This window comes from Salmo trutta, chromosome 13, assembly GCF_901001165.1.
Source record: "Salmo trutta chromosome 13, fSalTru1.1, whole genome shotgun sequence".
Lineage (NCBI taxonomy): Eukaryota > Metazoa > Chordata > Actinopteri > Salmoniformes > Salmonidae > Salmo > Salmo trutta.
This window is the reverse complement of record NC_042969.1, coordinates 76,897,917-76,920,287: the sequence shown is the minus strand read 5'-3', so window position 1 is coordinate 76,920,287 and position 22,371 is coordinate 76,897,917. Positions and strand designations below refer to the sequence as shown.

At 43.0% G+C, this 22,371-nt stretch overlaps 1 protein-coding gene across 4 annotated transcripts in view; it reads right to left on the bottom strand.

Moving 5' to 3' along the window:
• Positions 1-18,568: 18,568 nt before the first annotated feature.
• Positions 18,569-22,371, bottom strand: part of fat3a (FAT atypical cadherin 3a) — a 357,931-nt gene continuing 354,128 nt past the window's right edge. For all 4 annotated transcript variants that reach the window (XM_029773664.1, XM_029773663.1, XM_029773665.1 and 1 more), the window contains one exon: positions 18,569-21,858. In XM_029773664.1, the coding sequence (XP_029629524.1) occupies positions 21,167-21,858 (692 nt within the window). In that variant the 3' untranslated portion in view covers positions 18,569-21,166. The remainder of the gene's footprint in view (positions 21,859-22,371) is intronic.

Genomic DNA, 22,371 nt, shown 5'->3' with positions numbered 1-22,371 from the left:
AAAGCCTCACTTTTGTTCCATAGGAAGCTGTTGCAAGAGCGCATTTTTCACTGACTGTCCACTGGTTTCAAAAATGATGATTGATAGGCAGCTTAGACATCTTGAATTCAACCATTATTGGGTTCAAATACACATTTAGATTTGTGAACAGCCATCCACATCAACCACAATCCGTAAGGTACAAATAGCTAAATAAGAGAGCAGCAGTGTAATTCACATCAATGCGTTACAGTATGTAGATATCAATAATAAGTGATATCCGTATCGTCGTAGACTACACCACTGCTGTCATCCTTACCTCCAAGCGTTTATTCAAGTTGGATAATCTTTGGATGCCGACAGCAGTCGCACCATTGGAAGACATATCTTACATTTACATTTACATTTAAGTCATTTAGCAGACGCTCTTATCCAGAGCGACTTACAAATTGGTACATTCACCTTATGATAGCCTACAAAAGCCTATTCCTGCGATCTATCAAACACATTTGGTGTGTCATCATAGTTGTCTCTGATTTATGGTCAGACTCTGTCACATTGAACAAATTTAAACTTGCACATTTTTTCAATGCTGATTTGAAAGTTATTGAGAAAACAGAGAAATGTCAAATAAATTTCTGCAAACATCCTTTCTGAATTTAAAAGTAATCCTCAAAGTAATCATCTAGTTTTTCAAACGTATCTGTAATCTGATTATAATATTTTTGCTGGTAATGTAACGGATTACAGTAAAAAAAAAAAAAAATAATCCCGTAATGTAATGGATTACATGTAATCTGTTACTCCCCAACTCTCTCCCTCACGATCACGCATTCTTCTCTTTTCCAAATCAGGCGTAAAAGAAACAGACCGGATAAGTAGATGTTCAGTGGATTATGGTCATTGTAGTTAATTACCATGTTTTATGCACTAAACTATGTAGAATATTGGCTTGTTGAAAACTACAACTAGAGAAGCTCTGCAATGTGCACATTGAGCTCACATAAAAAAATTGAGTGAAATGGAATTCAAATAATTCAACCGACTCCGGTCAATTAGTTGTTTAATAATAACCAGACGGAAAAAAATAAGTAATTTCTGTTAATCGCTCAGCACATCTCTATGGGCACCTGGTGGGAGATAGATGACAACAATGTTAAGCTCTTGTGTACACGTGACAGTGACAGCATGCGATTCAATTGAGGAGATGGACAGGTGAGTGAGGGAGAAAATAAAAATCTTCCCTTGGGAGAAATGAGTAGACCTGTGCCAACACCGCAACGACCAGATGCTCTCAGACTGAGAAAAAAAGTAGTCAGATGAAGAGAGAGCAGCTGGAGTAGCAGTGTTCTCTGGGGTGATCCATGTTTCCATCAGGGCCAAAAAGTCAAGGGACTGAAGGGCATCATAGGCTGAGATGAACTCTGCATTCTTGACCGCAGATCAGCAGTTCCAAACACTGCCAGAGACCCGGAATTCCACATGGGTTGTGCGAACAGGGTACATTTATTAGAAGGCTTGCAACCAAGGGGTGTGAAGTGTCTGTAAAGCCTACAGGAAGAGGAGTGAACAGGTTTAGAAAACACACACATAGTTGCCAAAGCTACAAAAGAGCAAAATGATAACTAATACTCAAGCGAGAGAGTGGTGTGGAGCCTTCCTCTCTTTTTTTCATCCAACAACTGTCAGAACCGTCTTTGTTTCGGCGACAATCTTAGTTCTGAGACCACTGCTTACAGCTGACACTGAGAAAACAGGGGAGACTGAAGTACTAACACTAATTTCTAATTGCCTTCCAGAGGGGAAGAGCACACCTCCCAGTATTAATTGCTGATTGCCTAGGAGAGGAAAAAACAACAGTCACAAATTGCCCTGACTTTTAATCCTGGTTGATTTGTCAACAATCATCTGCAAATTATGTGCAGTCAGCAGTTCAAACACCAACTAGGCGACTGGGAAGACAGACAGGACTTAAAGTAGATGGACCTAGCTAGCAAAATGACAGTACCAGACAACAATAGATTAACCTGTTGGGGTTAGGGGGCAGTATTTGAATGGCCGGATAAAAAACGTACCCGATTTAAACTGGTTACTACTCTTGCCCAGAAACGAGAATATGCATATAATTAGTAGATTTGGATAGAAAACACTCTAAAGTTTCTAAAACTGTTTGAATGGTGTCTGTGAGTATAACAGAACTCATATGGCAGGCCAAAACCTGAGATGATTCCATACAGGAAGTGCCCTGTCTGACAATTTGTTCTCCTTCTGTGGCATCTCTATTGAAAATACAGCATCTCTGCTGTAACGTGACATTTTCTAAGGCTTCCATTGGCTCTCAGAAGGCGCCAGAAAGTGGAATGACGTCTCTCCAGTCTCTGGGCGAAAAACAGCAGGAGATTTTGTGAGTGGTCAGGCTGAGAACAGTGACACTGGAGATGCGCGTTCATGTGAATTCTCCATGTTTTTCTTTCTCTCTTTGAATGAATACATATTCCATTACCGTACTTCGAAGCATGTCAAACGCAGTTTAAAATACATTTTTATGCGATTTTTCTCGTAAAATATTGATAATATTCCGACCGGGAGACGTTGTTTTTGTTCAAAGACTGAAAGAAGAAAATGGTGTCTTCACGTGCACGCGGGCTCCCGTGTCATTGTTCTCAGATCGACCACTATCCAAATGCGCTACTGTTTTTCGCCAAGGGACTGCAGAGTCATCATTCCCCGTTCTGGCGCCTTCTGAGAGCCTATGGGAGCCTTAGAAAATGTCACATTACAGCAGAGATCCTCTGTTTTCGATAAAGAGGCTATAGAAGTCCAAGAAATGGTCAGAGAGGGCACTTCCTGTATAGAATCTTCTCAGGTTTTGGCCTGTCATATGAGTTCTGTTATACTCACTCATAGGGTGTTTTCTATCCAAATCAAACAATTATATGCATATTCTAGTTTCTGGGCAGGAGTAATAACCAGATTAAATCGGGTACGTTTTTTATCCGGCCGTGAAAATACTGCCCCCTATCCTAAACAGGTTAATGAATGTCACTTTGAAATATCCATTCTAACCGACAGAGAGAGAGAGAGAGAGAGAGAACGCGAGGACAAAACTCTCCAACAGAACAGAACTTTTCAACAAAGATCCCGACGACACACTGAGCATAAATATATATATTGATTGCAATTGTTCCCGAATGAGTGAGCGTTCATGTGCAAAGGATTAGCATTTCAATTGTTAATATTTATCAACTCTGTAGTGCCTTCTCAGCTGACCCCCACCTCCCTTTTGTCTAACAAGCCACCATGCCGGTTTAGCCCACTAGGGCACATTCTCCTATCATTTCCTTGTAACCATATCTGTTTATGCATTTCTGTGAATTATTTAGTTTAGTAAATAAATGATTTTAAGACAATTGATGTATGGATGACTCATAGTGAAGACTGGGTTCGTGCAGATAACCAACAATTTACGACGTTTGGAATGAAACTAACGTGAGGTAAACTAACACATCATTAAAGGAGGCTAATCGATCAGATATTATAATATCTGAAAGTTATATTAGGAAAATTATAACTTTGTATTCTGAATATTTTCCTTGGTGCCCCGACCTCCTTGTTAATTACAGGTACGCGATTAATCAGTTTAATCGCGTAATAATAATTACAGAGTTATTTGGTAAACATGTCTTCCGTTTTAATGATGCTAAAGACACGACAAGTTTCTAAAACTGTTTGAATGGTGTCTGTGAGTTTAATAGAACTCATATGGCAGGCAAAAACCTGAGAAAAAGTCAACCAGGAAGTGGAGGATCTGAGAATTGTAGTTCTTCTTTCTTGTCCCTTTCGAAACTACAGTATCTGTGGGGTTATGTTGCACTTCCAAAGGCTTCCATTGGCTGTCAAAAGCCTTCAGAAAGTTGTTTCAGCCATCTCCTGTTACTGGGCAGATAATAGGAGCTCAGTTACTGAGTGGACTACCTGTGGACAAAGGGATTGGATATGCACATCATGGGAGCACGCCGTTCCATCTTTTTCTCCTTGAATGAATACGCTATTGTCCGGTTGAAATATTATCGCAATTTTACGTAAAAAATACCATAAAGATTGATTTTAAACAGCGTTTGACATGCTTCTAAGTACGGTAATGGAATATTTTGACTTTTCGTCTCTGGTACCGCACTCGCGCGTCATGCCTTTGGATAGTGCTCTGAACGCATGAACAAAACGGAGGTATTTGGACATAAATATGTATTATTTCGAACAAAAACAACATTTCTTGTGGAAGTAGCAGGCCTGGGAGTGCATTCTGACAAAGATCAGCAAAGGTAAGAGAATATTTCTAATACTAATTCTGAGTTTAGGTTGCCCCGAACTTGGCAGGTGTCTCTGTGATGGCTGAGCTATGTACTCAGAATATTGAAAAATGTGCTTTCTCCGTAAAGCTATTTTAAAATCTGACAAAGCGCTTGCATCCAGGAGTAGTCTATCTATAATTCTTTAAATAATTGTTATATATTTTGTCAATGTTTATGATAAGTATTTTTGTAAATTGATGTGCACATTCGCCGGTAGTTTTGGTGGGAATACATTTTCTGAACATCACGCGCCAATGTAAATTGCTGTTTTTGGATATAAATATGAACTTTATCGAACAAAACATACATGTATTGTGTAACATAATGTCCTAGGAGTGTCATCTGATGAAGATCGTCAAAGGTTAGTGCTTCATTTAGCTGTGTTTTGGGTTTTATTGACACATGTCCTTGCTTGGAAAATGGTTGTGTGATTATATTTGTCTATGTACTCTCCTAACATAATCTAATGTTTTTCTTTCGCTGTAAAGCCTTTTTGAAATCGGACAATGTGGTTACATCAAGGAGAAGTGTATCTTTAAAATGGTGTAAAATAGTTGTATGTTTGAGAAAGTTGAATTACATTTTGTTGTTTTTGAATTTGCCGCCCTGATATTTCACTGGCTGTGTCCCGCAGGTGGGACGCTAGCGTGGGACGCTAGCATGGTGTTACATGAAGGCCTGGTGTGTGTGTGTATGTATGTGTGTTACTTGACCCCGGGGGGTCAGACTGAATGAGACAACCCTGATGATGCACCTGGGCTTTTCAGACAGATGTAATTTGACCCCAGGACCTAACTGGACCCCATGGGACCTAACCGGGCCCCAGGACCTAACCAAACCCCAGGACCTAACCGGACCCCAGGACCTAACTGGACCCAGTGGGACTTAACCGGGCCCCAGGACCGAACTGGACTCCATGGGACTTAACCAGGTCCCAGGACCTAACCAAACCCCAGGACCTAACTGGACCCCAGGACCTAACCGGGCCACAGGACCTAACCGGACCCCATGGGACCTAACCGGGCCCCATGACCTAACTGGACCCCATGGGACCTAACCGGGCCCCAGGACCTAACTGGACCCCATGGGACCTAACCTGGCCCCAGGACCTAACTGGACCCCATGGGACCTAACCGGGCCCCAGGACCTAACCACACCCCAGGACCTAATTGGCCCCCAGGACCTAACCAAACCCCAGGACCTATCCGGCTGACACGGAAAAGTTGATGGAGCTACAAGACCGAGCTGTCATTAAAGTGTTTTTATCATAATAAGACACAGGGAAGTCTGTTGGAGTGTTAGAGAATGAATGGCTGTGATGTGAGGAGAGGGGAGGGAGGGAGAGAAAAAGGGTGAGAGAAAGTCTGAGCTGCAGTATTTTCAAATCCCACAGTGAGTTGAGTTGGCTCTCAAATGATGTCAAACCTCTATAAAAAATTACACTCTGTTTGTTACAGTCTTTTGGCAGCAATCACAGTAGAGTAACTAAAACCCCAGACAGTATGATGACAGGTGGCCCGCAATACCTTTAGTCCTCTCCTCTCCCTTCCCTCTCCCCCTCCTCCCTCTCCTCTCCTCTCCCTGCCTCCCTCTCCCCCTCCTCCCTCTCCTCTCCTCTCCCTTCCCTCTCCCCCTCCTCCCTCTCCTCTCCCTTCCCTCTCCCCCTCCTCCCTCTCCTCTCCCTGCCTCCCTCTCCCCCTCCTCCCTCTCTACTCCCTGCCTCCCTGTCCTCCTTCCTTTCCTCTACCTTCCTCCCTCTCCCCCATCATCTATCTCGTGGATCATGTTAATAAATGATGCCCCCGGACAGCATTTAATAGAGTGAAACGCTGCTGGCCAGACCCCTGGAGAAGGTGTCTCCACTCTCCTTCCAAACCGCTCAGCAACATGCTAAATTAATAACGAGGAAACCGTTTCAGTCAATGAGCCACCTCTCCCGTCTCCCGTACCTGCAATGAAAGCTAACAGCCCTGAGAGAGATGATCACCGAGGGTGCATTACAGAAGGAGAAACATGGCTGCTTAGGAAGCATCTACAGTGCATTTGGAAATATTCAGGCCCCTTGACTTTTTCCACATTTTGTTACGTTACAGCCTTATTCTAAAATGGATTCAATACACTTTTTTCCTCATCAATCTACACACAATACCCCATAATGACAAAGCAAAAACAGGTTTTTAGAAATTGTTGCAAATGTATTAAAAATAAAAAACAGAAATACCTTATTTATATAAGTATTCAGACCCTTTGCTATGAGACTCGATATTGAGCACAGGTGCATCCAGTGCTCATTGATCATCCTTGAGATGTTTCTACAACTTGATTGGAGTCCACCTGTGGTAAATTCAATTGATTGGACATGATTTGGAAAGGCACACACCTGTCTATTTAAGGTCCCACAGTTGACAGTGCATGTCAGAGCAAAAACCAAGTTAAGAGGTCAAAGGAATTGTCCATAGAGCACAGAGACAGGATTGTGTCGAGGCACAGATTAGGGGAAGGGTACTAAAACATTTCTGCAGCATTAAAGGTCCCCAAGAACACAGTGGCCTCCATCATTCTTAAATGGAAGAAGTTTGGAACCGCCAAAACTCTTCCTAGAGCTGGCAGCCCGGCCAAACTGAGCAATCGGGGGAGAAGGGCCTTGGTCAGGGAGGTGACAAAGAACCCGATGGTCACTCTGACAGAGCTCCAGAGTTCCTCTGTGGAGATGGGAGAACCTTCTAGAAGGACAACCATCTCTGCAGCACTCCACCAATCAGGCCTTTATGGTAGAGTGGCCAGATGGAAGCCACTCCTCAGTAAAAGGCACATGACAGCCTGCCTGGAGTTTGTCAAAAGGCATCTAAAAAACTCTCACACCATGAGAAACATGATTCTCCGGTCTGATGAAACCAAGATTGAACACTTTGGCCTGAATTCCAAATGTCACATTTGGAGGAAACCTGGCATCATCTCTACGGTGAAGCATGGTGGTGGCAGCATCATGCTGTGGGGATGTTTGTCAGCTGCAAGGACTGGGAGACTAGTCAGGATCGAGGGAAAGATTAACGGAGCAAAGCACAGAGAGATCCTTGATGAAAACCTGCTCCAGAGTGCTCAGGACGTCAGACTGGGGCGCACAGCCAAGTGCACAGCCAAGACAAAGCAGGAGTGGCTTCGAGACAAGTCTCTGAATGTCCTTGAGTGGCCCAGCCAGAGCCCGGTCAAACATCTCTGGAGAGACCTGAAAATGGCTGTGCAGCGACGCTCCCCATCCAACCTGACAGAGCTTGAGAGGATGTGCAGAGAAGAATGGGAGAAACTCTGCAAATACAGGTGTGCCAAGCATCATACCTGAGAAGACTCAAGGCTGTAATCACTGCCAATAGTTTTTTTTTTTTTTATCAGCAAAAATGTTGGAAACCTGTTTTTGCTTTGTCATTAGGAGGAATTGTGTGTAAATTGATGAGGGGGAAAAAACGATTTCATCCATTTTAGAATAAGGTTGTATCGTAACAAAATGTGGAAAAAGTAAAGGGGTCTGAATACGTTCCGAATGCACTGTACATATGAAAGGTGATTATCCAACCCTGACTGAAGTACTCAGCATGCTACATGTACTATATCAACAAGTTGACATGCAAACCTTTCTTTCCCATTCCTTACGCTAATGGTCATTAAGCATAGTCCAGATGAGCTACAGGCACTAACTGTTGATGACAGTAATTTACTGCCCATCATTACTGGAATCAGGTGAGTTAGTGCTGGGCTGGAACAAAAGTCTCCAAGACCCTGCATTTCCAATTGTGAATGCATAAAACTGTAACACACACACACACACACACACACACACACACACACACACACACACACACACACACACACACACACACACACACACACACAGTTTAATTTGTGGTGGATCATCACTTTGCCCATACTGTAAAGTGAAGCGCGCCATTGAGTCGTTTGATTTGCTGACTCGACACTGCCAGTCCAACAGGGAGGACAAGCGTCAGGGTGTACAGTGAGGGAAAAAAGTATTTGATCCCCTGCTGATTTTGTACGTTTGCCCACTGACAAAGAAATGATCAGTCTATAATTTTAATGGTAGGTTTATTTCAACAGTGAGAGACAGAATAACAACAAAAGAATCCAAAAAAACGCATGTCAAAAATGTTATAAAATGATTTGCATTTTAATGAGGGAAATATGTATTTGACCCCTCTGCAAAACATGACTTAGTATTTGGTGGCAAAACCCTTGTTGGCAATCACAGAGGTCAGACGTTTCATGTAGTTGGCCACCAGGTTTGCACACATCTCAGGAGGGATTTTGTCCTACTCCTCTTTGCAGATCTTCTCCAAGTCATTAAGGTTTCGAGGCTGACGTTTGTCAACTCGAACCTTCAGCTCCCTCCACAGACTTTCTATGCGATTAAGGTCTGGAGACTGGCTAGGCCACTCCAGGACCTTAATGTGCTTCTTCTTGAGCCACTCCTTTGTTGCCTTGGCCGTGTGTTTTGGGTCATTGTCATGCTGGAATACCCATCCATGATCCATTTTCAATGCCCTGGCTGAGGGAAGTAGGTTCTCACCCAAGATTTGATGGTACATGGCCCCGTCCATCGTCCCTTTGATGCGGTGAAGTTGTCCTGTCCCCTTAGCAGAGAAACACCCCCAAAGCATAATGTTTCCACCTCCATGTTTGACGGTGGGGATGGTGTTCTTGGGGTCATAGGCAGCATTCCTCCTCCTCCAAACATGGCGAGTTGAGTTGATGCCAAAGAGCTCCATTTTGGTCTCATCTGACCACAACACTTTCACCCAGTTGTCCTCTGAATCATTCAGATTCATTCAGATGAATATATCAATAAAACTATGTTTTCCTCCTGGTAGGAGTGAGTTAAAGCTCTCTGGAACTAACCCCAGAGCTGTTTTACTCCTGACTGGACTCTGGAGTGAGTTAAAGCTCTCTGGAACTAACCCCAGAGCTGTTTTACTCCTGACTGGACTCTGGAGTGAGTTAAAGCTCTCTGGAAGTAACCCCAGAGCTGTTTTACTCCTGACTGGACTCTGGAGTGAGTTAAAGCTCTCTGGAACTAACCCCAGAGCTGTTTTACTCCTGACTGGACTCTGGAGTGAGTTAAAGCTCTCTGGAACTAACCCCAGAGCTGTTTTACTCCTGGCTGGACTCTGGCCATTGGTATCCACTGACCTCCAAACCCATTCACTGTGAGTTACTGAGCTTAACAGGACTTCACTGTAACTTACCATAATACAAACAGTTTTTTGGGGCAATTGGCTATATTGAAAATGCTCCATTAATGTGCTATCTGCCTTATTGGATGCTGAGAAACTTGGGACAAAGAAACACCTGGAAAGGTCCTGGATGCATCTTATTTCAGAGTGTTGGATGTCAAAAAACTTTCATAATGAGCTTCCAACTGGTTAATATGAGTGGGAAACTCATCATTGTTCCTGAGTTGGATAGTTCAGAGCCTCATACTTTCGAGTAGCACATGAATATGGGATGATATTGATGGTTCTACAGAACTAATGAATAATCATTGAACTGAAACAAAACAAGAAGTGAAACCCCAGTGATACTATGCACTGGAAAAAAATTGGTTGAATCAACAATAAAAAACGTTGAAAACAGAGAAAAAAAATCATCTTTTTTGCACCATACTTTTAACCTAAATCCAATGACACGGCTACATTTTTTTTTGATTTAATGTTGAATTCACGTTAGTTGATAATTCAACCAAATTGAAATGAAAACTGTGCCTAGTGACTGACCTTGGAACAGCAGCATAGGCTGACTGAAGAAGTCTGTAATGACTAACACATTCACTAGCACTCATCTAGCTCTCCCTCTCTCTCTCTCTCCCATCCCTCCCTCTCTCCCTTTCTTTCTCCCTTTCTCTCTCGCTCTCCTGTCCCTCCCTCTCCCTTTCTTTCTCCCTTTCTCTCTCCCTTTCTTTCCCCCTCTTTCTCTCTCCACCTCTTTCTCTTTCCCCTTCTCTCTTTCCCCCTCTCTCTTTCCCTCTCTCTCATTCTTTCTGCCTCACTCCAGAGTCCCTCTCTCCCCCTCTCTCTCTCCCTCTCTTTCCTCCCGCTCTCTCTCACCATCCTTTTCATTCAAATATGTATTGGCCTATTTTTTTGTCTTAAGCCTTTACATTTGTCTATAAACTCTGTCCTCTGTATTTGTTTTTTGGAGGCAGTACAGACGTAAGAAATCCCCTTAAGAAGCTTACCGTACGCTTCCCTTTTGCATATACTGTAGTTAGGCTCCGGCTGGACCGGAGATAACGCAGGGAGGGAGAGAGACTATTCATGTAGACACTGGCTTCTAATTCCACCGTCAATATAACACTCATTATGGGTTCATATAGGAAAGGAGTGTTTAAGACACTTTTACTGAGAGGGGAGTGAACTCAGTACCCGGAAAATACACTGCTGGGTTGATAATGAATAAACACTTGTTTTGTTTGTCTGGCAGCAAGAAAGAGAGTGAGAGAGAGAGACTTGGGCAAAACAAAAATGGTATCTCAGGTAATCACCTACACCACAATGATTGTGTATGGAAAGCGATAAGCACCTTACTGCAATGCACATTAAACAAGTGAAAATGTGTACTCTGTGGCCCTTGATAACCAGAGTCAAACAACCCTAGTAGGGATCATCCAAGTTGGCTGTGAGCAGCAGCATTGCCCTCTAACTGTACTCTATGGAGATATAATGCGTCCAACACATGCCATCGCAGGCTTCACACACAGAGAACTCGAACCAATGTGTTTAATATAATATATATTAATATAATTCATCTGTGTGTTTCCAAGGAGAGAGGGGGAAAACTCACTTTTTTGGGGCTCCCGAGTGGTGCAGCGGTCTAAGGCATGGTATCTCAGTGCTAGAGGTGTCACTACAGACCCTGGTTCAATTCCAGGCTGTATCACAAACCAGCTGTGATTGGGAGTCCCATAGGGCGGTGCACAATTGGCCCAGTGTTGTCCAGGTTAGGGTTTGGCTGGGGTAGGCTGTCATTGTAAATAAGAATTTGTCCTTATATACTTGCCTAGTTAATAAATAAATAAAAAATATAATAATGAATCTAGGTGAACGTAACAAAGTGAGTTTATAAATATAATCTGTGTAATGATGCTACTAAATTATTCAATGTCTCTTCTCCATAAATCATTCTAATTACATCACTATGAGTGCATGTTATATTTACAAGCAGAAATATGTGCATGTGATTAAAATGGTATGGGGCGGCATTCCCCCACGGATCCCACGCCTGGAGCTGGGAAATAGGGATGTACAGATGTAGGATCTTAATTTAATCACCCTGTTGCAGGAGAACTTTCAGGATATTAAAAACGTGTAATGTATTTGAGGTGTAAAAATGCTTCTGAAGTGTGTAATTTCCATTTTGACATTTCCGACTTAATGTTCACCTTACAAAAAAATGTATCAAACCCTACAAACATTTCCATTAATTATAATCCACATAATAATTCATATTTTCTGTTGCTGCAGGATTATTTTCCTGCTGTAGCAAACTGGCTCAAATGATGAACCTACATCTGTACTCACTCATCCTTTCCTAATGCAGTTTAGTTTTAATTCCCAGAGGGATGGATACAATACATACATCTTAAAGGCGTTGTCAGACTACATCAAATCACATTTGTTGTGTCCCGCAGTTGTATAATTTTCTTCAATAATAACCCACTCCGTTGCTGATTCTGCAAACACAGGCTGAAACAGATGGATAACCATCCACTCCATAGCACTCAAAAGCATATCAGAGTAAAGGGTATTGTTCAGTTTCAGATTTGAAAAGTGATGTGTGTAAGTTACTGTATTAATGATTGACATTGTCAGACCCCCCAAAGCACTTATCAAGCTGTTTAAACAACATGCGCCATGTAAATCTAAAAATCTAAACATAACAAGCCAGAGTAACCTACCGCTGGACCTTAGCAGAGAAATGACGGGACACGCAAGCACGCACGCAAGCACGCACGCAAGCACGCACGCACGCACGCACGCAAGCACGCAAGCACGCACGCACGCAAGCACGCACGCAAGCACGCACGCACGCACGCACGCAAGCACGCACGCAAGCACGCACGCACACTTAGTTACTGTAGCAATTATTGACATTGTCAGACCCACCAAAGCACTCAGCAAGCTGTTTAAACATCATGCATCATGTGAATCTAAAAGTCTAAACATAACAAGCCAGAGTAACCCACTGCCAGACCTTGACAGAGAAAGGAAGGAACACACACACACACAAACCAGGTTCGAGACAAATGAACTTTAAAATGCTGTCATATCATGAGTTGTCAGTCAACATCATCAGATCATCGACTTACAAAATCACAAAAAATCAAACAAAGAACCTCAATCAGTCCTCCACCTCAATCAGTCCTCCACCTGTCAATCCTCCACCTCAATCAGTCCTCCACCTCAGTCAGTCCTTCACCTCAGTCAGTCCTTCACCTTAGTTAGTTTTTCACCTCAGTCAGTCCTTCACCTGAGTCAGAGTTTCACCTGAGTCAGAGTTTCACCTGAGTCAGAGTTTCAGAGTTCACCTGAGTCAGAGTTTCACCTGAGTCAGTCCTCCACCTCAGTCAGTCCTTCACCTCAGTCAGTCCTTCACCTCAGTCAGTCCTTCACCTCAGTCAGTCCTTCACCTGAGTCAGTTCTTCACCTGAGTCAGAGTTTCACCTCAGTCAGAGTTTCACCTCAGTCCATGCTCTTTTATGAGTCAGCTAAAGGTAGCGAGACCCGTGTGTGTGTCTGTAGATTGTGTGTGTGTGGTATGTGTGTGGTGTGTGTGTGTGTGTGTGTGTGTGTGTGTGTGTGTGTGTGTGTGTGTGTGTGTGTGTGTGTGTGTGTGTGTGTGTGTGTGTGTGTGTGTGTGTGTGTGTGTGTGTGTGTGTGTGTGTGTGTGTGTGTGTGTGTGTGTGTGTGGGGTGTAATTCTGTGTGTGTGTGGTGTAATTCTGTGTGTGTGTGTGTGTGTGTGTGGTGTAATTCTGTGTGTGTGTGTGTAATTGCGTGTGTTTGGTGTGTTTGTAGTGTGTGTGGGGGGGGGGTGTTTGTGTATGGTGTGTTTGTGTTTGTGTGTGTCTCAATCTCTGTAGTCTTAATTTGTTTACTTTAACTCCAAACGTTTGTTTCTGTTGGCTGATAATGCATCAGAAGTTTGTTCTGATGTGACAGTAAAGAAAGTGGAATAGTTTCTGAGTGAATTAAAGGAATTTTCATTACCACATTTTTATTTAACTAGGCAAGTCAGTTAAGAACAAATTATTTTTTTACAATGACAGCCTACCCCTACAATGACAGCCTACCCCCTACAACCTGGATTCAAACCAGGGACTGTTGTGACACCTCTTAGCACTGAGGTGCAGTGCCTTAGACCACTGCGCCACTCGGGAGCAGTGGGAAAAGGTAGATGGGAGGAGACTTCAGAGAGTGCAACAGAGTGCTTGGACAGCTGAGCTCAGCTTAGAGGTCAAAGGTTGAAGGTCAAAGACAGGGCATTGAGGGTTTAGATAGGAAGTCCATAATCAAGTACATTTCCTCTTACTTATTTCCCTGTGTACCTGCAACACTGTATACCTAGATGTACACTTTGGAACTCATTCTAAAACCGATTGCAGCCCTGCAAAAGAGAAATGTCAGATAAATTAGCATGACAAAGCTAAATAGCCTAAGGAAAGAGAGAGAGACGAGGACAGAGAACAGTTGAGAGACAGAAAACAATTGAGAGGGGAACAGACATACAGACAGAAAACATTTGAGAGAGAGAGGGACAGACACAAACAGAAAACATTTGAGAGAGAGAGAGAGAGAGGGACAGACACAAACAGAAAGCATTTGAGAGAGAGAGAGAGAGAGAGAGAGGGACAGACACAAACAGAAAGCATTTGAGAACGAGAGGGACAGAGGGAAAAGGTCTCTAGTGACTCTAAGCTTTTAATCTGAGAATGAGAAAACAACAGGCCTATCTGGTTTCCACGGCATCAATGTATTATTATTAAACACACACACACACACACACACACACACCTGTTGTTGTTGGGAGGTATGGAGTGACACCGTTATGCAAAACTGTACACCCCATATTTCCCTCACACTGACAAAGCATAGTGATCCGAGCTGTCATTCTGTACTAATGCAAGGCAATGTGACCTTCCCACATGAAAAAATACTGTAGTATACTATGACATGAATACTGTAGCATTACCATGCTTATAGGTCCCGTGTGGCTCATTTGGTAGAGCATGGTGTTTGCAACGCCAGGGTTGTGGGTTCGATTCCCACGGGGGACCAGTACGGAGAAAAAAAAAAAGAAATGTATGCATTCACTACTGTAAGTCGCTCTGAATAAGAGCGTCTGCTAAATGACTAAAATGTATATAATATAGTATTCACTGTAGTGTTTTTGAGGACGTTACTGTAGTATTTACTGTATTGTTTTTGCGGACATGACTGTATTTACAGTTTATCAATACAGTAGTATAAATACTGTAGTATTACTACAGTTTAAAAAAGCTATTGTCTATACTATAGTAATTACTGTAGTGTTTTTGCGGACATTACCGTAGTGTTTTTGTTTTATTATCTTCGGCATAGAAGTGGGGGCTTTCTCCTTGAGGAAGCCTCTGGACAAATATTAAAAAAGCACATTTTCCATAACTTGTAGGTAGGTAAATCTGGAGTCTTTTCTATAACCTGTAGGGAACAGTCTATAATTGGCATGTAAGTTTCTCACTCATGGGAGGCACAAACTGGGATATGGGGAATGGGAATGAATGGGATATATATTAAATACTTTAGTATTACTATAGTTAAAAAAAACTAGTGTTTTTGCAGACACAGTAGTGTTTTTGTGGATATTACTGTAGCATTCCACAGTTTACTACATAATTCTATAGTAAGTGCTACACATGATCAAGGGATACTAGTGTGCAGCATAGTATTCTAAAGTATACAACTGTGGAAAAGACCAATCGTTGATTGACAATCTTTTACACACGGCCTTGCGCTCTCTCTCGTGGTTTCACAGACTTGAGTTATAAGCGCACCATTCCACCTGATGCAAGCCTGCATCTGTCGGCAGCTCAACGTTTGTTCTTGTGTTGTGTACAACAGTGTGAGTAAGTGCCAAAAACACATGCTTGCAATACAACACTATGCCTAAATAATTGACAGTTTGCATGGATCTCCTGGACTTAGCCTTTTCCTTCTAACCGAGGAAGTACATCTGTAGTTATATGCCAGTCAAGCCAAGTTACGCATCTAGTGTTCCACAACTTATAGTAATCACTATAGAACTCTACTGTATACTACAAAATTATATATTAAGCACTACATGATCGAGGTATACTACAGTGTGTAGTATAGTATTCTACAGTATACTACAGTTTATTACATAATTCTATAGAATTCTATAGCAAGAACTATAGTATTCTATAGTAAACTGTAGTATTTGTTCATGTGGGTTGGTTGATGGAATGCAACATCTGCAATGTAGTTGGCCTGGAACGCTAGCAACATCGTACACAGCTTAGTGCAGCTCAGAGTAGCACTCAAAAGTCCTTAAAAAGTTGTGCTTTGTGCCACTGTGTACATGAAGGTTTCTATAGCTACTCATAATGTAGTGCTGTGGTCCACTGGGTTGCTAAATGGGTTTTTTCTGTGCTGGATTGTGTACCAATGGAGCTCTGTGTAATGTTTTTATGGGTCTACTTATTGACTTGTGTGGTACTTTAGAGCAGTGTTTCCCAAATCCGGTCCTCTCATTTTTGTTGTTGTTACCCTGGACAAAAACATCTAATTGAACTTGTCAAGGACTTGATGATTAGTTGACAGGTAGAATCAGGTGTACAGTCGTGGCCAAAAGTTTTGAGAATGACACAAATATTAATTTCCACAAAGTTTGCTGCTTCAGTGTCTTTAGATATTTTTGTCAGATGTTACTATGGAATACTGAAGTATAATTACAGGCATTTCACAAGTGTCAAAGGCTTTTATTTACAATTACATGAAGTTGATGCAAAGAGTCAATATTTGCAGTGTTGACCCTTCTTTTTCAAGACCTCTGCAATCCGCCCTGGCATGCTGTCAATTAACTTCTGGGCCACATCCTGACTGATGGCAGCCCATTCTTGCATAATCAATGCTTGGAGTTTGTCAGAATTTGTGGGTTTTTGTTTCTCCACCCGCCTCTTGAGGATTGACCACAAGTTCTCAATGGGATTAAGGTCTGAGGAGTTTCCTGGCCATGGACCCAAAATATCGATGTTTTGTTCCCCGAGCCACTTAGTTATCACTTTTGACTTATGGCAAGGTGCTCCATCATGCTAGAAAAGGCATTGTTCATCACCAAACTGTTCCTGGATGGTTGGGAGAAGTTGCTCTCGGAGGATGTGTTGGTACCATTCTCTATTCATGGCTGTGTTCTTAGGCAAAATTGTGAGTGAGCCCACTCCCTTGGCTGAGAAGCAACCCCACACATGAATGGTCTCAGGATGCTTTACTGTTGGCATGACACAGGACTGATGGTAGCGCTCACCTTGTCTTCTCTGGACATGCTTTTTTCCAGATGCCCCATTCAATCGGAAAGGGGATTCATCAGAGAAAATGACTTTACTCCAGTCCTCAGCAGTCCAATCCCTGTACCTTTTGCACAATATCAGTCTGTCCCTGATGTTTTTCCTGGAGAGAAGTGGCTTCTTTGCTGCCCTTCTTGACACTAGGCCGTCCTCCAAAAGTCTTCGCCTCACTGTGCGATGCACTTACACCTGCATGCTGCCATTACTGAGCAAGCTCTGTACTGGTGGTGCCCCGATCCCGCAGCTGAATCAACTTTAGGAGACAGTCCTGGCGCTTGCTGGACTTTCTTGGGCGCCCTGAAGCCTTCTCCACAACAATTGAACCGCTCTCCTTGAAGTTCTTGATGATCCGATAAATGGTTGATTTAGGTGAAATCTTACTGGCAGCAATATCCTTGCCTGAGAAGCCCTTTTTGCGCAAAGCAATGATGACGGCACGTGTTTCCTTGCAGGTAACCATGTTTGACAGAGGAAGAACAATGATTCCAAGCACCACCCTCCTTTCGAAGCTTCCAGTCTGTTATTCGAACTCAATCAGAATGACAGAGTGATCTCCAGCCTTGTTCTCATCAACACTCACACCTGTGTTAACAAGAGAATCACTGACATGATGTCAGCTGGTCCTATTGTGGCAGGGCTGAAATGCAGTGGAAATGTTTTTGGGGGATTCAGTTCATTTGCATGGCAAAGAGGACTTTGCAATTAATTGCAATTCATCTGATCACTCTTCATAACATTCTGGAGTATATGCAAATTGCCATCATACAAACTGAGGCAGCAGACTTTGTGAAAATGTATATTTGTGTCATTCTCAAAAACTTTTGGCCACGATTGTATTGGTCCGGGTCCACAACAGAAATATGTACCGTTGGGGGTACTGGAGGACCAGAGTTGGGAAACACTGCTTTAGAGCAGGGGTACTCAACTCATACCCTATGAGGTCCGGTGTCACGTCCTGACCAGTAAAAGGGGTTGTTTGTTATTGTAGTTTGGTCAGGGCGTGGCAGGGGGTGTTTGTTTAGTGTGTTTCGGGGTTTTGGGTTTATGTTCTATGTTTTCTATTTCTATGTGGTTTTTCTAGTTTTTCTATTTCTTTGTTAGTTTTGTCAATGACCTCCAATCAGAGGCAGCTGTTTGTTGTTATCTCTGATTGGAGGCCATATTTAGTTGTGTGTGTTTTCAGTTGTATTTGTGGGTGGTTGTTTCCTGTTTAGTCTGAGCACCTTACGGGACTGTTTTCGTTGTTTGTTTTGTGTAAGTGTTTTTTCCCTTCTAAATAAAAGAAGATGATCAATATACCCGCTGCATTTTGGTCTACCTACGGTTTTCTGTTCTAAATTGGTCCCTGATTAGAGGGGGAAAATAAAAAAATGCAGTGGAACTGGCTTTGAGGTCCACAGTTGAGTTTAAGGGCTTTAGGACAATAAGTGATCTGTAATCATACCAATTTACCTTGCAAACAAGTTACCTTGCAAACCTTTTACAGTTAATCAAGTTTAGTCCATTCTGTAACATCATAGGATAACCTTTTACAGTTAATCAAGTTTAGTCCATTCTGTAACATCATAGGCAAACCTTTTCCATTGCATTAAGGACGAAATTAGTCTTTGTTTGATCAATAACCTTATTTATTTTCAGCATTGATTTAAAAAACAAAAAAGCAGTTAAAAAATAACTAATTCTGTACACTCAATTGCTGCAGTTAGATTAGACATATTTCAATACTACCTAAAATCATTGAAAAGAAACAGAAACCAGAGGATTTTAAACAAAAAGAAAAAACACCGGGATGTAATTTAAAGCAGGTTTTGTGCATTTAATACAATGCAAGTTCTAACTAGTCTATTGAAAGGCTTTTTATGTTTTAAAGCAAAAGTTAATGAAACAATAAAATAATACTTTAGGCGAAAGGCCAACAGAGGAGGGGAGATGAGGTTAAATGACTGATTTATCATGGTCTCTTATTGTCCACATTCACATCGAACAAAAATAAGAAACTTAAAGAAAGGTGGTCAGGATTGCAATTCAATATCTACAAAATCAGCATTTTAACAACCCAGATATCTATGTACACTGTACAAAGATTTTAACACAAACTTACATCTTTTACAAAAAAATCTTGCCCGACTGGATCAGGTATATTATATTACAATAGAACTCCAAGTCCAATACAACTCCAAGTCCAATACAACTCCAAGTCTAATACGACACTCATCTGTTTTGTTATCTGTCCTTCTGTCCTGGAGCGATAGAGATGTGTTTAGAATAAGCCATTGTTAGTGACCGTTTATATAATTTTTTTAAGCGGACAGAACCAAAATGGAACACAGCAACTGACAAGACCCATGATGCAACAGTGCCTGGCCACTGTGACGGCCGTTGTGATGGGATGCTACATTATTATATTATTTTCCCAGAATGCATTTGCATTGTGCACGGACCCTACTCCTCATCCACCAGTCAATCTATTGCTGTTATGGCTTTGGGAAATACTGGAGTGACTCTATGAAACCTGCTCAGTGTAAAACAACATGGGACAGAAGGAGAACAAGGAAGGGAAAGAAAATACATTGGGTTGCATGCTTGGAAATGTCATTTCTCAAGAAAACTATGTGAATTGCCATTTTTTTCAAATCTATTTGAAAATCAGGGACTTTAGTGAAAAGAAAATGACCAACATAAAAATTCCTCATTGCTTATTATGCTAATTTAACTGGGCCAGAATTACATATCATGATAATGTCCTTTGGAGGATTTCAATAATATAGCACGTTTCATGTAATAACCATCAAAACCAAAAATCTAAAGATACTAGTGCAAAACAATAAAGATCATAAAACATCATTAAAGCAAAATTACTTGACAGAAAAGAAGAGCGGCAAGATAGCAGTTTAGCATGTGGTGGGACAGAAGGATGGCTAAACTCTCATGGGGTCACAGGAATGATTTCAGGGGTGGACGTTTGGACTAGGGGTAATAATAAACATATTTCACATCAATCCAAATGGCATTCTTAGAGTGGATAATCATACAAAAAAATCTTCTTCCATTTCTATTTCACAAATTTTGTACAGGCTATGCATGAGCAGTGTGTGGATGTGTGTACCCCCCCATCCCCCACCCGCATCCTGGTTAGGGAGAAGTCCTTTTTGGGCCTCTGTGGTGGGCAGGTATAGTGAGAGGTAGGACAGGGAAGCTGTGTGCAGCTAAAAACAATCACATCTGCTTTGAGCAGAAAGAGAAGGCCATATCACAGTACTGACCATTCAATTACAATAGTCTTCTTTTCTTTTTACCAAACATTCTTCATCTTTTCTTGATTCACTACCTTGTTCATTTTCTCTGCACTAGCTCATCCATTTTCTCTGCACTAGCTCGTCCATTTTCTCTGCACTAGCTCATCCATTTTCTCTGGACGAGCTCATCCATTTTCTCTGCACTAGCTCATCCATTTTCTCTGCACTAGCTCATCCATTTTCTCTGCACTAGCTCATCCATTTTCTCTGCACTAGCTCGTCCATTTTCTCTGCACGAGCTCATCCATTTTCTCTGCACTAGCTCATCCATTTTCTCTGCACTAGCTCATCCATTTTCTCTGCACTAGCTCATCCATTTTCTCTGCACTAGCTCATCCATTTTCTCTGCACTTGGCTCTTAAAATCTGTATTTTTTAAAACTTAATCTTTCTTATTCACATTCTCACCCTGTTTTCATACTTACTCAACATATCTGGTAGGCTTTCTGTTCCTCGCTACGGAAGAGGATAACACTCATCTGATCTTGACACAGGCCACTGCTAGGGTAGTGGCTATGGCTTTCCATTGCATGCGGCTTGGTATTAGCTTAAGGATAGTGGCTAAAGGGTCATGAATAAGGGTAGTGGCTTGGAATGAAGAAAAGTGATTTAAGGATAAAGCCTGCAATGGGTGAGGTGGTTTGAGGTTAGTGTTTGCAATGGCAGTGGTTGAAGGGTTAGGGTGGTTAGGGTTAGGGTGTTTTGATGACGTAGCCACTATCTAGCAGTGTGTCCATTAAACACCAATCATTCCCCTCTGAGTGACTACCTCCATCTTTCATTACTCAGTCCAGAGCAACCTGCACAGCTCGACACAGCATCCACTTCCTACTCCAGCACTCTCTGTCCTGCACTCATGCCCACCCTTCCCCTTGCCACTCTCCTTGACCCCACGGTGGGGCCCAGTCAGACCTCAGACCTCAGTCTGTTGCTGCATCTCTACGGTGTGTGTCCCACCCCGGTGGAGCTCATCCATACTGTCAAAGTCACTACCGCCCGCCTCCGAGTCGTCAAAACCGCAGGGGGCTGACAAGTCCGAGGCCGATGATGCGTTCACTGACAACCTCCTATTCAGCGACACATTATCATCCATGTCCCCGCCTCCTGACATGATCGCCCTACCCACAAAAGTGCTGAACTCTTCCCCTCCCGGCCCACCTTGCCCCGCCTCCCCCAGGGGCAGCTGGTGTGGGGGCAGGTATTGGCTGGGGTGGAAGTGTGGGCGGGGGGACCTGTGGCGTCCGGTGCTCCCACTCCCACTCAGGGTGCTCTCCTTGGAGGCGGGCTGGGTGGCGGGAAGGGTGTCGTAGGGGTGCTCCTGGTACTCCTCCAGGGGAGTGGGGAGGGGAGGAGGGAGCTGGTCCTGGGTCAGGAACTCTTCCTCATGAGGAGGTGGGAAATCACTGTCGATGTCGTAGCCCCCGAGGTAGTAGTCTGAATCCAGTTCCCGGGCGCTGCCCCCCAGGCGAGAGCTGCCCCGCAGTCGGGAGGCTGAGGCAACCATGTCTCCGTGGCCTGCCAGGCCGCTGGCCTCGTAACTGGGCACCTCCTCGATGTCGGGCAGCCGTGAGTTGGGCATCCAGTCAGACGTGTCCCAGTGATATGCTGGAGAAGGGAGGGACAGAGTTAGATTACATTTAGTAGACACAATCTCTGCCAACATGCCCGATGGACAGTTACAATCTGCAGAGGTCCATCGGGCATGTTAGTGGACAACTACAGTCTGTCTGCAGAGGTCCATCGGGCATGTTAGTGGACAACTACAGTCTGTCTGCAGAGGTCCATCGGGCATGTTTGTAGACAACAAAAACACAGTTAGACGTCAACCACAGCACGGGGAACATCCTGTACAGTGAACATGTTAGCTGTGTTTTGAAGGTTTCACAACATGCAGGAGGGAGGCCTGGGAACGTCAGGTCAGGGGTCACAGGTCAAAAGGTCACAGCATGTCAGGGTTCGGGAGGAGGCCGGGTGGCACAGGGTGGCACTTCGGAACAGCCAAGCCATGGTGAGAGATCAGAGGCGACTGACCGATGGGATCATTCAACGTAAACAAACACATCACAGCTTGACATACTTCCACATGTTAACCAGGGAACGTTTCACAAAGCATTAAAC